The sequence below is a fragment of the Pipra filicauda genome, unplaced genomic scaffold, assembly GCF_003945595.2.
Source record: "Pipra filicauda isolate LSUMZ 115617 unplaced genomic scaffold, ASM394559v2 scaffold165_size2600900_pilon, whole genome shotgun sequence".
Classification (NCBI taxonomy): domain Eukaryota; kingdom Metazoa; phylum Chordata; class Aves; order Passeriformes; family Pipridae; genus Pipra; species Pipra filicauda.
The window spans coordinates 778,500-792,023 of NW_024104162.1; the positions used below are offsets into that span (position 1 = coordinate 778,500).

A 13,524-nucleotide genomic window follows, 5' to 3' on the forward strand; every position below is an offset into this window, starting at 1 on the left:
AATGTGCAGTACGTCAGCACATTTAGCAAACAAAACCCCAGCCCCCTGAGAAGCAGACTAGGTGCCTCTCAGGGCTCACAGAAGCTCTTCATGTGAAGAACAGCTCTCCCTGTTGGCAAAACAATTCCTGGTCTTGTAATCTCAGCCAAAGCAGCCTCCGGTGCATGTCAGTCTGTGAAACCACAGGACAGTACTTGTGCTGAGTGTGGATGGAGCTCACGAGTCCTTGGGGCTGGGTCGTCCTGCCTGTCACCCTGGCAGATCGCTATGGGTGTCTGAAGATTTCCTTGAGAAAAGTGACTCCCTTGGTCTCTGCTCAAAGGTTGCCACAGGAAATGCCTCTCGAGGTCAGGGAGCCCACTCCCGGCCAGCCAGAATTCCCACTTCCTAGTGACAGAGTACATGTTTGACTTGGGTGTCTCAGCTGGGAACACAGAACACTAGAACAGCAGCATTTCTGTTTTGCATTGGTTTTCTTAGTGGAGTCTTTCCAAGCAGAAGTTTCCAGTGGGTTATTTCATTAGTGGGGGGTTGCAGTGGTGTGAACGGGCAGGAGGGGCTGGGGTGGCTGAGCCCAAGGGAGCTGCCAAGGGAGTGTGGGTATCAGCCCCAGCCACTCCAGTCGGATTAATGGGGAAGATGGGAATTTGCAAGTCATTCTCTTGGCTTGCCTGGTGAGAAGAGCGGCTGCACCAGGGGAAAACACATTCCATGTCTTGACAACGCTGTCCCGGCTATGAATCAGAAGAATGGCTTTGCAGCTATGGCTGGATGTGGGCTGGGTCATTCACCCCAAGTGCATGAGCTAGAGCAGCCTTCCCACGGCAGCCTGCTCCCCTGCCTCCCAGCTGGCACACCATGCTGTGCAGCACTCAGGGACTTACAGCTTAGGTTGAAACCTTTCCCTTCCCTCCCTGCATCAATCCCGTAAAAAAGCAACTTTGATACTCAGTTCTATCAGGCAGAGCTTTCAGCTTCCCCTCGAGCACCCAACAGCGGCATGTACTGGCCTTGTCCCTTTGCTGGTGGCTTCCCCCAGTGCCCAATGCCTGCAGATAAGGGCAGTTTCCCAGCTTCCCTGACTGGATCCAGGTCTTTGCTATGGTGAGAGGACTGGGAGGGCTACATGGTGGGAGGAAGATGTTGAACTAGAAAGAAGTCTGTGTTCTGAACTGTGAAAGGTGGAAATGCCTCCATGCCAGAATAACACCTAATAACACCTAACCTGCCTCTACCCCTGCCCAGGCTGTAGATGCAGATGATGTCGCCGCACGGTCACAGGAGCCAGTGGGCGCTTCCCCTCCTGGATTCCGCCCTTGGGTACACAATTTTTACATTTTTCAGCTGCTTTTCCCCATCTGTGTTCCATTTCAGATGACAGCCTGCTTCTTGGGACTGCTTGATCGCTCTGGTCATTGTGTTCATTCTTTCTGTTTCATCAATTGTTCTTGGGATCCAGACTTTGTTTTTTCTTTACTGCTTGAAGGGAGTCTCCAAATAAACTCTAATTTAAACATGAAGAGGATCATTGCACCCACAGCTTCCACTTCTGAAATGTCTACTGTTGGCAAAAGCAACCTGAATGTACTGCTTTGTTTTCCCAGTAAAATCACAGTGTCTTGAATTCAGAGTCACATTGTGAAACTTGTTTCTTTTGTCCATGTTGTGTTGCAATCACTCTGCCCCATTTAAAAATCACTTTCTCTTCCAGGCCTTAAGCAACTAAATCCTTTCAGATGGAGCCACTTTGGGTCTTGTGTGTGCTACATTGTCTTCCATCCCTTTGTGTTCCATTTATATATCTAACTTTTTTCCAGCATGTCTTCCATCCGCGCCGTGTTTGATTTGCTCTGCTCTGCAGCGTGGTGTTGTGAAGGAGAGCTTGGCCGGACACTGCTCTGGTTGGGCCCAGTCCTTGGCTGGCTGCAATAATCACCGCACACTCTCTTCTGCTTGTGCTCACAGGGGAGTTGCTCAGTGCTCATTTGGCTCCACCACCCTTTTTGAAGTGACCCATCTTTTTGCTTCCTTTAGGTTACAGAAGAAGCTTATGTCCCGGTTGGAGACATGAATGGCATGGGATTCAGGCCCTTTGATTTGGTTATCCCGTTTGCTGTAAGGAAAGGAGAAATAACAGGTACCTGGAGTGCCTCTCAGGGTGGTTTATGATTTTTGTTAGTGTGTTTATCCATTTGCAGCTATCAGTCTGGGTGGTCCAGACCACAGCATGTGGGGGAGGTTTGTATCCTGCCAGCAACTAAGTTGTTTAATTTCACATCAAGTGGTACCCGCTGAGGGATGAGTAGGATACACCCTGCCAATGGTTTGAGTTAAGTGAGGGGATTCTTAGTGCTGCCATGGTCCTCAGTGCTAGGCTGTGAGCTCCTGCGCTGTAGGGTCTGTTGCTGCTTTTTCCCTTCTGGAGCAGCTACATGCATCCTTGATAAGCTCCATTATTTCTTTTGAGCAGATGCTGCAAAACAGTTAATCCTGCAATCCTGTTACATACCTTCTCCAAAGTAGGCAGCCCCTCTTCCACAGCTCTGACAGCTGAGAGCATCACCCAGTAGCACCCTGGTTGCACTAAGTTCCTGCACACAAAGGCTGTGTCCCCTCTGCCCTCTAGCTCAGCAATCCTACCCCAAACCCTGGGCTGTCTCAGCTTGAAGGAACAGTTGGTCTTTCCTTTTCAAAAGAGCAGGAGATGGAGCATCTTGCTACGAAGTAGTTTAGTGCCTTTTCTGGGGCTTGCTGTGGAAAGCTTAGTGGCTGCAGCAAACAGCCTTGCCTGTAGAGTTTGTAAGGTCACAGGACTGTTTGCCAGATGTCTACCACTGTGCTGTATTCATGTAGCTTAAGTAGAAAACATGTCTGGTTAGTGTTCCCATTAGTCTCCTATTTGTGCCTGTGGGTAAGACATTTAACAATTTAAAATGCTTGTTTAAAATGGCTAGACAATTCTCTGTGGGTGGGAGAGGGGAAGCAGGCAGCTTCTCCTTCTGTAACTCCCATGGTGGCCTTTTGTAGGTGAAGTACACATGCCCTCTGGAAAGACGGATACGCCAGATATCGTGGATAACAAAGACGGCACAGTTACAGTGAAATACGCTCCTACTGAAGTTGGGCTGCACGAAATGCACATAAAGTACATGGGAAAGCACATCCCAGGTGAGTCTGACAAAGCAGGTGATGCAAATCCGAGTACAGGGTCCTGCTGATGCATCTCCTCCCTGGTGAGGTTCTATAGCTGAGTTGTACACACTGTAGTAAGAACTGCCTGGGTTGTCTCACTATTCAGCAGCACTTCCTCTGCAAGCATTCCAGAGAGAACTAAAGCAAAGGAGTAAGTGCTGGCACATGTGAGCTTCCATTGTGGTTTAATAGTACCAGCCAGGCTTAAAATGGATTTTGGTTTTGGGAACTAGCTTTTGTGGCATTTTATTATGAAGAAGAAACATGCAATTTTCTAACTTCCATTTTTTCTGCCATGGTGCTCAGCAAAACTAGTGGTTACAGTGTGTGTTTATCCTTAAAACTGCATTGGCAAAAAATCTCCAATCGGTGGGGAGGACTGAGTGGCTAAAACACTATAGTTACTGTTTCCATCTCACTGCAATAAAATAAAACACACATGCACACTATGCTGTAATCTTTCTTTCTTTCTTCCTGGCTGCTTCTTAACAAACAGAAACCACTGCCTTTCATTCCCTTTCTTTTCTTTTGTCCTTGCTTCACCAGCTCCCCAGTGGAAGCTCTGCCTCGCCTGGAGGCTGCAGCTGCCTTGCGGTTCTCCGGACATGCTGGCTGTGTGGGGCTGGGGGAAAGGGGCAGATCTGTAGGAAGATGTGTAGACATGAGACAAAATACCTTCAGCACTGTCTGAGCGGGGCTGCTGGTTCTGTTGGTGTACAGAAACACAGGATAACTTTGGCTGAAGCAGGGAGCTTGATGATGCAGTGCATGGTTGCTACTTCAGTCTCTTCAGCGCTTGTGTGGGTATAGAACCTCTGTAAGTGCTGAACTCTTGGATGTATTAATTCAGTAAGACCAATACCCTGCACCAGGACAGAAGGATGATGTTGCCTTCTTGAAGGCTGTCACGAATCAAATCTGCTGCTGGCTCAGCTGCAAAATTTAGCTTTGGACTAAAGAGCTATTTGTGCCTTCTTTTGAAGCCATTGTTGGCTGTTGGTGACTGTACTTTTTGTTCTTGTGCACCAGCTTAGCTAATCTGAGGCTGGCAAACACGTTTTTGGATACCCTTCAAATTTGCTGGTTCAGGTTCATTGAGTCAGACAATGTGCTGTGCTAGTTCCTAATTCTGAGCTACCAAAATTCAGAATCTCTGCCTGAACTGAAAGCCTGCTTCTGAGTCATGTTCTGATTTAATGTGCTAAAAATAAACTTGCAATGAACAAGACCATTTACAACATCATTGAAACTTATTTTTGGTAATTTGAGGAACACTTTTTCATGACTGAATGTGGAACAAATTGTGAAGAAGTACAATTTGAGGGTGGAAGGGGAGGCTTATTTGATTTTTAAGTGCATTACAATCACATAAAGGTTTTTCACATACCAAGTAGTGAGAAGGGCATTGAAGAACATTGTGATCAGTTCTTGTAGTCCAGGCCACTCATCCTTAAAAGTGCCTCTTTTGGTTGTTTTTTTTTTCCTTTAGAGAGCCCTCTGCAGTTCTATGTGAATTACCCCAACAGTGGCAGTGTGTCTGCATATGGGCCTGGCCTCATTTATGGGGTTGCCAATAAACCAGCAACTTTCACCATTGTCACGGAAGATGCAGGAGAGGGTAAGTCTGTCCTTTAAACCCATCCTACCCTAAACTAGGAACTTCTTGGTAGTTTAATGCACACTGGCGGTAATTTCCATTCTTGTGTCCAACTATGAGCCTCTGATATGATACAGATTACTTGTGCAAATATCAGGCTGTAGCTTGCAGTAAAAGCTGTTTTATTACCACTTCCCAAGAGCAGTAGATGTATCTAGATGTGTCCTGTGGTACAGGGTGCAAATGGTTTGTTTAATTAAAAATAAACTGAAGGCAGCTTAAATCTAGTGGGTGATGACTGGGTGTGGAATCACTGTTAGGTAAATCTAACAGACTGAATAGAGCTGTGGCCTTAGTGGATTGGCCTGACCTGTTTTTGCTGCTGTCCTTTGAAAACACACATCTTAAGCTGCATTTTAAGTACCACATATTGGATCTTTCTCATTGGACCAAGTCTTTGGACTTGATGTGCACAAAGATTTACAGAAGTGCCATTCTTCTTGTTTCCTAGGTGGGCTGGACTTGGCTATTGAAGGACCTTCAAAAGCAGAGATCAGCTGCATTGATAACAAAGATGGGACGTGCACAGTCACGTACCTGCCTACTCTGCCTGGGAATTACAGCATCCTGGTCAAGTACAATGACAAACACATTCCAGGCAGCCCATTCACGGCTAAGATCACAGGTATAAAGTTGAGACTTCGGGAAGCACTTCATATAAAAATTAACGTCTGATAGCATGGGGGACCCGGTTTGTGGCAGGAATTTGAAGTCCTCTGACTTGTTCTGCACTTAACCTTGTAAAGTTTTGTGACTTGTTTCTGTTTATGTATTCAGATGATAACAGAAGACGGTCTCAGGTTAAGCTTGGTTCTGCTGCTGACTTTATGTTGGACATCAATGAGACTGATCTCAGTCTCCTAACAGCCAGCATTAAAGCCCCATCTGGTCGTGATGAGCCTTGTCTTCTGAAGAGGCTGCCCAATAACCACATTGGTAAGCTCTGAGAGATTAGTAGGGTAGCCTTTGCTCCAATTTGCTTTGGCATGTAAAATCACTGACTTCTCTGCCCCTTCCCATAAGAGTGTTGTCAAACCACATGGTTGATAGTGTTTGGTACAGTTGCCCAAAGACAGAAGAGTGTGAAGAATGACCTTGTCTTAGGTTGCATGTGACATGTCAGGTTGCAATTGAAGTGGGTTTTGTCAGCATTTATGAATGGCTTTGTGGTCCACTTGAGAGCAACGCTTCAACATGTGTGAAGAGAGCGCTCTTCCAGTATTTCATTTCTTGGTGTGATTAAGGCATTTAAATCGAGTATAACATGAATAAAAACTGAATAAATTAGTCACATTTCTCTGCTTCGTAGGCATCTCATTCATTCCACGGGAAGTAGGAGAACATCTGGTTAGCATCAAGAAAAATGGGAGCCATGTACCAAACAGCCCTGTAACAATCATGGTGGTCCAGTCTGAGATCGGGGATGCCAGACGGGCAAGAGTTTTTGGACGTGGCTTGGTAGAAGGACGGACCTTTGAAATGTGTGACTTCATTGTAGACACAAGAGACGCAGGTCAGTTCCATGTCAAAGGGACTGTGAGATGCTGTGAGATACATACCCACTCTACATGAGAGCATTGCCCCCTCATGTGTGACCACCAGCTGCAAATAGTGTGTTAAAGATGCGTGGTCATTGTCAGTTATTAACTACAGACAACACTATTAACTTAGAATACACTTTGCATGATCCTGGCTGATGTCTTCGGTTACAGCCGGCAGGGACTGTCACTGGGGCACTGATAAAAGTTTTTCATTTGATGGTGCTGGTTCTAGTATCATTTGGTAGAATGGAAGGGAAACAAAATGAGGAAGATATTTCCCTGTTGGTTTAATGTGGAGCCTTGGATAACCTTTTAGCTTTGAAGATAACTTTTCAATATTAACAAAATAAAAGGGATATGGTCAGAGGATTTTAGGAACTGAATGCATGCTGTGCTTTCAATATCTGACTGATTAGGAGTACAGAAATGTCATTAAGGCATCATGCAATTCCTGTGTGCCCATTATGATACAATCCTACTGCAATGGGTTTGAACTATTTAATGTCAGGTTTAGAGTAGAGCTATGGAAATCCGAAGCTAACTTATGTGTATTGTAGGTTATGGTGGGATCTCACTGGCAGTTGAAGGACCCAGCAAGGTAGAGATCCAAACTGAAGATCTAGAAGATGGAACTTGCAAAGTGTCCTATTTTCCAACTGTACCTGGCGTGTACATTGTGTCCACTAAATTTGCAGATGAACATATTCCAGGTAAGCGAAAGTGTTGGGCAAATTTTTGGTTAGTACCACTGAAGTCCTACCTAGCTGACCAGTCCCTGGAACTGTGGGTGGGCTGTGTGATCTGGCTTGCACCGTAAGTCCCAAAGATTCGAGGGGGTCCTCCACAAGCAGCAAGCATCAGAAACTGTTCTGCTTCCATGGGTGTATTTCACTTGGACCTGACTGTTGGCTGTAAAACTTCCCCTATGATCCCCTATAAGTCAGAGGAAGCTTTCACTTGTCCCCTCAATGCAGCGTGTAATGAGCAGAGGAGGAATGACTTGCTGTTGTACTTACAGGCAGCCCATTCAGTGTGAAGATAAGTGGTGAAGGAAGAGTTAAGGAGAGCATCACACGAACAAGACGGGCTCCCTCTGTTGCAACAGTAGGAAGCGTATGTGATCTGAACCTAAAAATCCCAGGTAAGCAGCAACATCCTTATCCCCAAAACCACAACTTGCACTTGTGTAGCTTGGGTGCACCTGAAGCAGAAATACAAACTTCAGTGTTGTGAAGACATCCTCATATTAAGATAGTTTAGGGAAGAAACACTGGTAGTGTGTCTCTTTGAATGGTTAAAAATAAGCATGACCATGATCAACATATGGAGAAATAAATACCAGAGAGGCCTTAATTTAATTTACTGTGTGTGCAGCAGGCTGGGGAATGGGCTGCACAGCTCACCCTGGCTCCAGGGGTTTAAGATCATCATGTAGGCTGTTAAATGTTTGTATTGCTGTCTGGAAACTGTGAATCACGTAGGCCAGGCTTAGCTGGCTGCACTTTTCCAACCACTTAATCTGCCTCTGTAGAGGGAGCTTAACTGGGAAGCTGTAACTGGCCGGGCTTGCTGCTTGGCAGCACACACCTGCCTGAGCATACGAATGGGCATCTATGTGCCTCTTCTGTCATTTGTACTGTGTAATCACTTCAGCTCAGGTCCTGCTTCCCAAAACAAAATACCAAACCCCCTTGTAACTTTCTAATCTGCATTTTTTTTATTCTTTTCTTGTTAGAAATTGACTGTAGAGATATGGAAGCACAGGTAACTAGTCCCTCTGGGAGAAACTTCAGTGCCGAAATTTCAGAGGTTGACAAAAACACCTACTGCGTCAGCTTTGTGCCACAAGAAATGGGAGTCCACACTGTGGATGTCAAATACAGAGGGCAGCCGGTGCCAGGCAGCCCCTTCCAGTTCACTGTGGGGCCACTGGGTGAGGGAGGAGCCCATAAAGTGAGAGCTGGAGGCCCGGGGCTCGAGCGTGGAGAGACAGGTGTTCCAGGTGAGTCCTCTGCTCTCACTGGGCTCCAGTGTGTGCTGTGTGCAGCTCTGCAGTGCAGGGGTTTGGTTTCTGTTGGCCTCTTCTCTGAGAGTTTGAGCAGAGCTTGGTGTAACACTGTGGGGTTGCCCCAAGCCAGAGGTGGCCAGTGGAGAAACATGGAGAAATAATATTGCTGTGTCATGTGAATGGAAAAGTCTGGAAATCCACATTTTGGAAACTGACTGCTCTCACAGAGTGAACTCGAGGTTGTAAGGTGTGTTATACAGGGCTGATAGGCTAATTCAAGGCTAATAGGAGCCTTCTGGAGAAACTGCTGAGCAGTATGTCCCAGGTTGATAGGACAATGATGATACCTTTAAGTATGAGATACTGCACAGTCTGTTAGGAAGAAGCTGCAACCCAGCAGCAGCAAACTTACTCTTGTGTGCTCATATGCTTCAACAGCTGAGTTCAGTATATGGACACGGGAAGCTGGAGCTGGAGGACTATCTATTGCTGTAGAAGGCCCAAGTAAAGCAGAAATCACCTTTGATGACCATAAAGATGGATCATGTGGTGCATCATACATAGTTCAAGAGCCAGGTATGTACCAAGACCAGATCATAGGGAAACAACATTGAATGTGACTTTCAAAGAAAGTAAGGACACTCATTGCTTCTTTTCTCCCTGCAGGCAACTATGAGGTGTCCATAAAGTTCAATGATGAGCACATTCCTGAAAGCCCCTACCTGGTTCCCGTCATCGCCCCCTCCGATGATGCTCGCAGGCTCACTGTCACTAGTCTTCAGGTGAGACATAAGGAAACATCTCTACAACTTACCACACAGACTGATTTCGTCCTTGTTCTCCAAGACCAAAATGGTTGTCATTTCTTCTTAGTAAAAGTCTTGCCTTGGTTGGTGCCTGTTTTCAAGCTCAGCTTGCAGCCAGAGAGGTTTTTGGCAGCTGGCCCAGCTCTGGCGAGCCAGAATTCAAAGGCAGAAGGTTCAACTGAGTGTATTACAGATGATGACACTTGGGAATTAGGAACAAGAGGCTACAGAAATACCACTGGAGGAGTTAAAAAGTGTTTCCCACCCCATTAGCTAGGGGAGGGCAAAGGAGAACTGAAACATGGAAGTGAACTACCAGTGATCATGCTGGCACTGGGTTCCTTGTTGGCCCACGGAAGAGCAGCTGGGTTTCCATGGGTAGTGTAGGGCTATCCAGCTGGGATGTCACTGCAGCCTGGCTGGGCAGACAGAGGGGGCCCCATGGTGAGGTTGGGGTGCAGATTTGCTCTGGCTGATGTTATGAAACCACACAGTCATAGCTCATGTGATTCATGAGCGGTAGCGAATCTCAGAGTGGGTCACAGCTTTGTAGCTGGTCTGGGATCATCTGCTAACCTCACCATGTCATTTGTGTGTGTGTGTGGTTACAGGCATTAAAATACAAGTAACATTAAAGGCCTGACTAAAATCTCCAAAGCCAGAAGCTTGGATGTGAGACTGAGAATCTGTGTCTAAATATACTGTACCTCAGTCCTCATTGAGTCGTGATTAGTACTTCAGTTGAGGCTTTTTTTTAGCTATGTTTTTTTGGCTAACCCAGCTGTGGTTCCCAGGAGTTTACCTAGGCTGCAGGACTTCTCCACCTCGGCTGTAAAAATGAACCATGACAGCCTGATCCAATAGTATCTCTTCTAACCAGGAGTTACAAGGGCGTTAATTAGTCACTGTGGTATTGATGTTTACCTTGTGTTTCATTTAAAGACTCTTTGACAGGAATACTCACTTCAATTAAGTCCTGGAGAGGCAGATAAAGCTGAGTATTTGGTAATGGAGTGCATTGTGCAGCATCAGCCTCCACTAAACCCACATCAGGGACTTGTTTATACATTGTACCTCAGTTCTACTCAGTTGCATTTATTTCCCTCTTCAGGATTTAGTTGAAAACAAAATCAGGTAAAGTATGTTAAACATGAGATGTTACTGGTAGATAGCTGCATGTCCTGTGCTGGTTGAGGACCACTGCAGCTCAGATGAGGAGCTGCCTCGCCTTCGACTGACGGCCTGACAGCACCGCAACATCTGGTTTCATGTTTTAAATTGCTTTCTCATGTTTAAGACATCTTGTGGTGGCGTTCTAAATGCAGCCTCTTGTGGCAAATATAAACATGCATATTACTCTTTCAGACAACTGGATTATCAGAGGCTTTTCCCTGAATGAATCTGGAATGAGTGAATGGGTTGTGAAAATGGAGCTATAGCTTAAGCATCTTTTAAATCAAGTGCCTGAATACCGAGGACTGACCTCAGTGATAACGGGTGACTAGTCTTGTAAGCCTGCCTCTCTTTGATGTGGCAGAGCCGTCAGGCTTCCAAAAACCCGTGTTACCATGGGAGAAGTCAGCCTAGCCAGTGTGGGTGACTCCTGAATCAGCCACCCCCTAAGAGACAGAGAGGTGATATGAGCATTAATGCAAGTAACAACATTATGCCTTTTGTTGAAACCTGAAAAAACCCTCATGCTGAAGCGGTTATTTCCCTGCCACAAATCTTGTGCTGTCTGAAACAAGAAGTTTAAATTTGATAATCTGACTGTTGCATTCTCAGGAGTCTGGATTAAAAGTTAATCAGCCGGCATCCTTTGCTATAAGGCTGAACGGGGCAAAGGGCAAGATCGACGCTAAAGTCCACAGCCCCTCTGGAGCTGTCGAAGAGTGCCATGTGTCTGAGCTGGAGCCAGGTGAGCACAGCTTTACGGTGTCATAACAAACTGTCTGACCTCCAAAACATTTGCTGTCCCACAGCAAGGGAATTCAGTTTCTTTGGCTTGTGAACAGTGTACCCAAGGGATGAGCACCGTGCTTCAAAAATTACTTCTTGGTGTCAAGAGCTGTTCAGTCAGGGTTACGTCCATGCTTTTCCTAGATAGCAAATGAACTGACTGACCCCCATTTGTGTAAAGTACAGACATTTAAGTCTTGGCCTGCCAGTGAAGGTACAGCGATATTAGTCATAAATGAAATATGATGTGGGAGAAATATGATGGGGAGAAGTTTATTTTTCAAAGCTATGCTTCCATCTTTGACTAATAGTTTATTTTTAACTTGCACTCACTCCTTCATATGAAATGTCAAGGAAGCTGACTATAAGCAAACACTACAGAAAGCTCAACACCTGTTTCAGCAATGAGCTTTTCTTTTTCACTTGAAGTCTCTATGAGTTATGGCCTGTACTATGGACAGACAGCAGCTGTCCAGCTGGGGGAGATCAGTCCCTCCTCTGAGTTAACACGCAATCAAAAATGTTAAATATCAGCAAATTGCTAAATTACTTCATTAGATAAAGGTGCTGTGTCTGTGGTGTCAGAGCAGCACGCTCAGCCCACTGGTGAGATTTGGCTTGCTCTAACCAGCTGCTTTTCTTCTCTGCACTGCTCCCTCAGCTGCTGACAGGTTGGGCTGTGATTCAGTTGTCATGTTTAGTGCACAAGTGAGGCAAATAACTCTAAAATTCACCCTGTAGACTAGATGACAGCTGAGATCAGATCCTAGTAAACAAGGTGAAAATCCAATCTGTAACACCTCCTGCAATAAATACAGCATTTTCCTACTTAAATATGAGCTTAGCAGCTTGTGTAGCTGAGTTCACTAAACCTGGGACCAAAACATGTCAAAGCATTACAGAAGCTTGGGTTGCTAACCAGTTGGGTTTAATTGCTGGTTTACTGTTTGATTGTTCTCTCTGATGTGTCAGAAAAGCCACTTCTCTCTCACAGATAAGTACGCCGTTCGGTTCATCCCCCACGAGAACGGCATCCACTCCATCGACGTGAAGTTCAACGGGAGCCACGTCGTGGGCAGCCCGTTCAAAGTGCGTGTGGGTGAGCCCGGGCAGGCGGGCAATCCCACGCTGGTCACGGCCTACGGATCCGGCCTGGAGAGCGGCACCACGGGTAACCCTCCTCTTACAGCTCCGATACAGACCTGTTTGCACTTGGCTTTGAGGCATACACAGAAGTTGTTCCTAGCCATATTTTTACATGACTTTGCCTGCTAAGGCAGCTGAACTAACCCACATTCTCTGCTGACCTGAGCACAGGCTAATTTTGCTTTCTAGCATGCTCCTCATGTCTTATAACCATCACTTACAAGTCTGCAGGCTATACTGAGCCTTAACAACCTTAAAACTTGTGTAAATCAGCAGCTGCAGCGTGCGTTCAGTGGAACTGCTGGTTAGCAGCTGGGCTAACTCTGCCAGTTAGCTGAGCTCCACCTCGGTGGTCTCTTGGAGCTCTGGAGATGCTCTGGCTCCCTTCCACGCATGAACACAATGTCTGAGTTGGCTGTCTAGCTGAAGAAATCTTGTTTAACTTGTGTGCCCCTGTTAATTAAATGGGTACCAGGGTGTACCCTGTTACCTTCTGTTCAGTGCTTGCAGCTCTAAGAAATTTCAAGTTAAATGTAGTATGATGTGTGAACCCTGGGGAGAACAGTGGATTGTTGTGTTGGCTGTGTGCTTCAGATGCAGCGTGAACAGTCTCTTCTTGGAAATCTGACACCCCGGTGTCTGCTGCGGTTTCCTCATCTGATAGTTCTCAACTCAAGAATGTAGAGTTTAGGGTTTGTTTTTTCATTTCTGTGATTGGTGGCCTTAGTAAGAAAGTATGAAAACATTCCAGGATATGTACATTGATTTATTTAATTGTGTGCTTGCTCAGGCCACACACACAGGTGAATAGCAGAGTAAAACTGATTATTTTTCTTTCCTTTTGTTATGCAAGGGAATAGCTAGTTCCTCTTATCCCATCTACTGCTGTGTCTTGTGGATTCCATTTCATTACCTTTTTTCTCCCTGGGAAAAAAAATACTGCAGTTATTCAGTTAAAGCTTCTGGTGTTCTGGAGAAACCAAGCAGTTGGTTTTGGAAACATGTGGATACACCACATAAAATAAAGATACAGCCTGTGCTGCTTTAATAGGTGGAAACAAAAGCACTCATTAATACTTAGCCACTGATGCATCAGGGACAGGGGAATTTTTCTCCATCTATAAAGGTGCTTGGGGTTGTTTTAAATCTAAATAGACTGTTTAACTTCAGTAAAGTTACTCTGTGCCCCCTTGTTGAATCCTGGCTGCTGCCAAA

The 13,524-nt window shown here is 45.7% G+C and overlaps 1 protein-coding gene across 3 annotated transcripts in view; it reads left to right on the forward strand.

The window, feature by feature from the left end:
• FLNB (filamin B) overlaps window positions 1–13,524 on the forward strand; it is a 72,258-nt gene that overhangs the window by 53,629 nt on the left and 5,105 nt on the right. For 2 of the 3 annotated variants that reach the window (XM_027728803.2, XM_027728821.2), the window contains exons 30-43: window positions 1,246–1,320; window positions 2,035–2,137; window positions 3,028–3,168; window positions 4,682–4,810; window positions 5,301–5,474; window positions 5,627–5,785; window positions 6,159–6,362; window positions 6,948–7,100; window positions 7,409–7,531; window positions 8,126–8,392; window positions 8,837–8,974; window positions 9,065–9,180; window positions 10,990–11,122; window positions 12,158–12,334. In XM_027728803.2, coding sequence (XP_027584604.1) covers window positions 1,246–1,320; window positions 2,035–2,137; window positions 3,028–3,168; window positions 4,682–4,810; window positions 5,301–5,474; window positions 5,627–5,785; window positions 6,159–6,362; window positions 6,948–7,100; window positions 7,409–7,531; window positions 8,126–8,392; window positions 8,837–8,974; window positions 9,065–9,180; window positions 10,990–11,122; window positions 12,158–12,334 — 2,092 coding nt within the window. The remainder of the gene's footprint in view (window positions 1–1,245; window positions 1,321–2,034; window positions 2,138–3,027; window positions 3,169–4,681; window positions 4,811–5,300; window positions 5,475–5,626; window positions 5,786–6,158; window positions 6,363–6,947; window positions 7,101–7,408; window positions 7,532–8,125; window positions 8,393–8,836; window positions 8,975–9,064; window positions 9,181–10,989; window positions 11,123–12,157; window positions 12,335–13,524) is intronic. The other variant, XM_027728813.2, reaches the window with a different exon arrangement.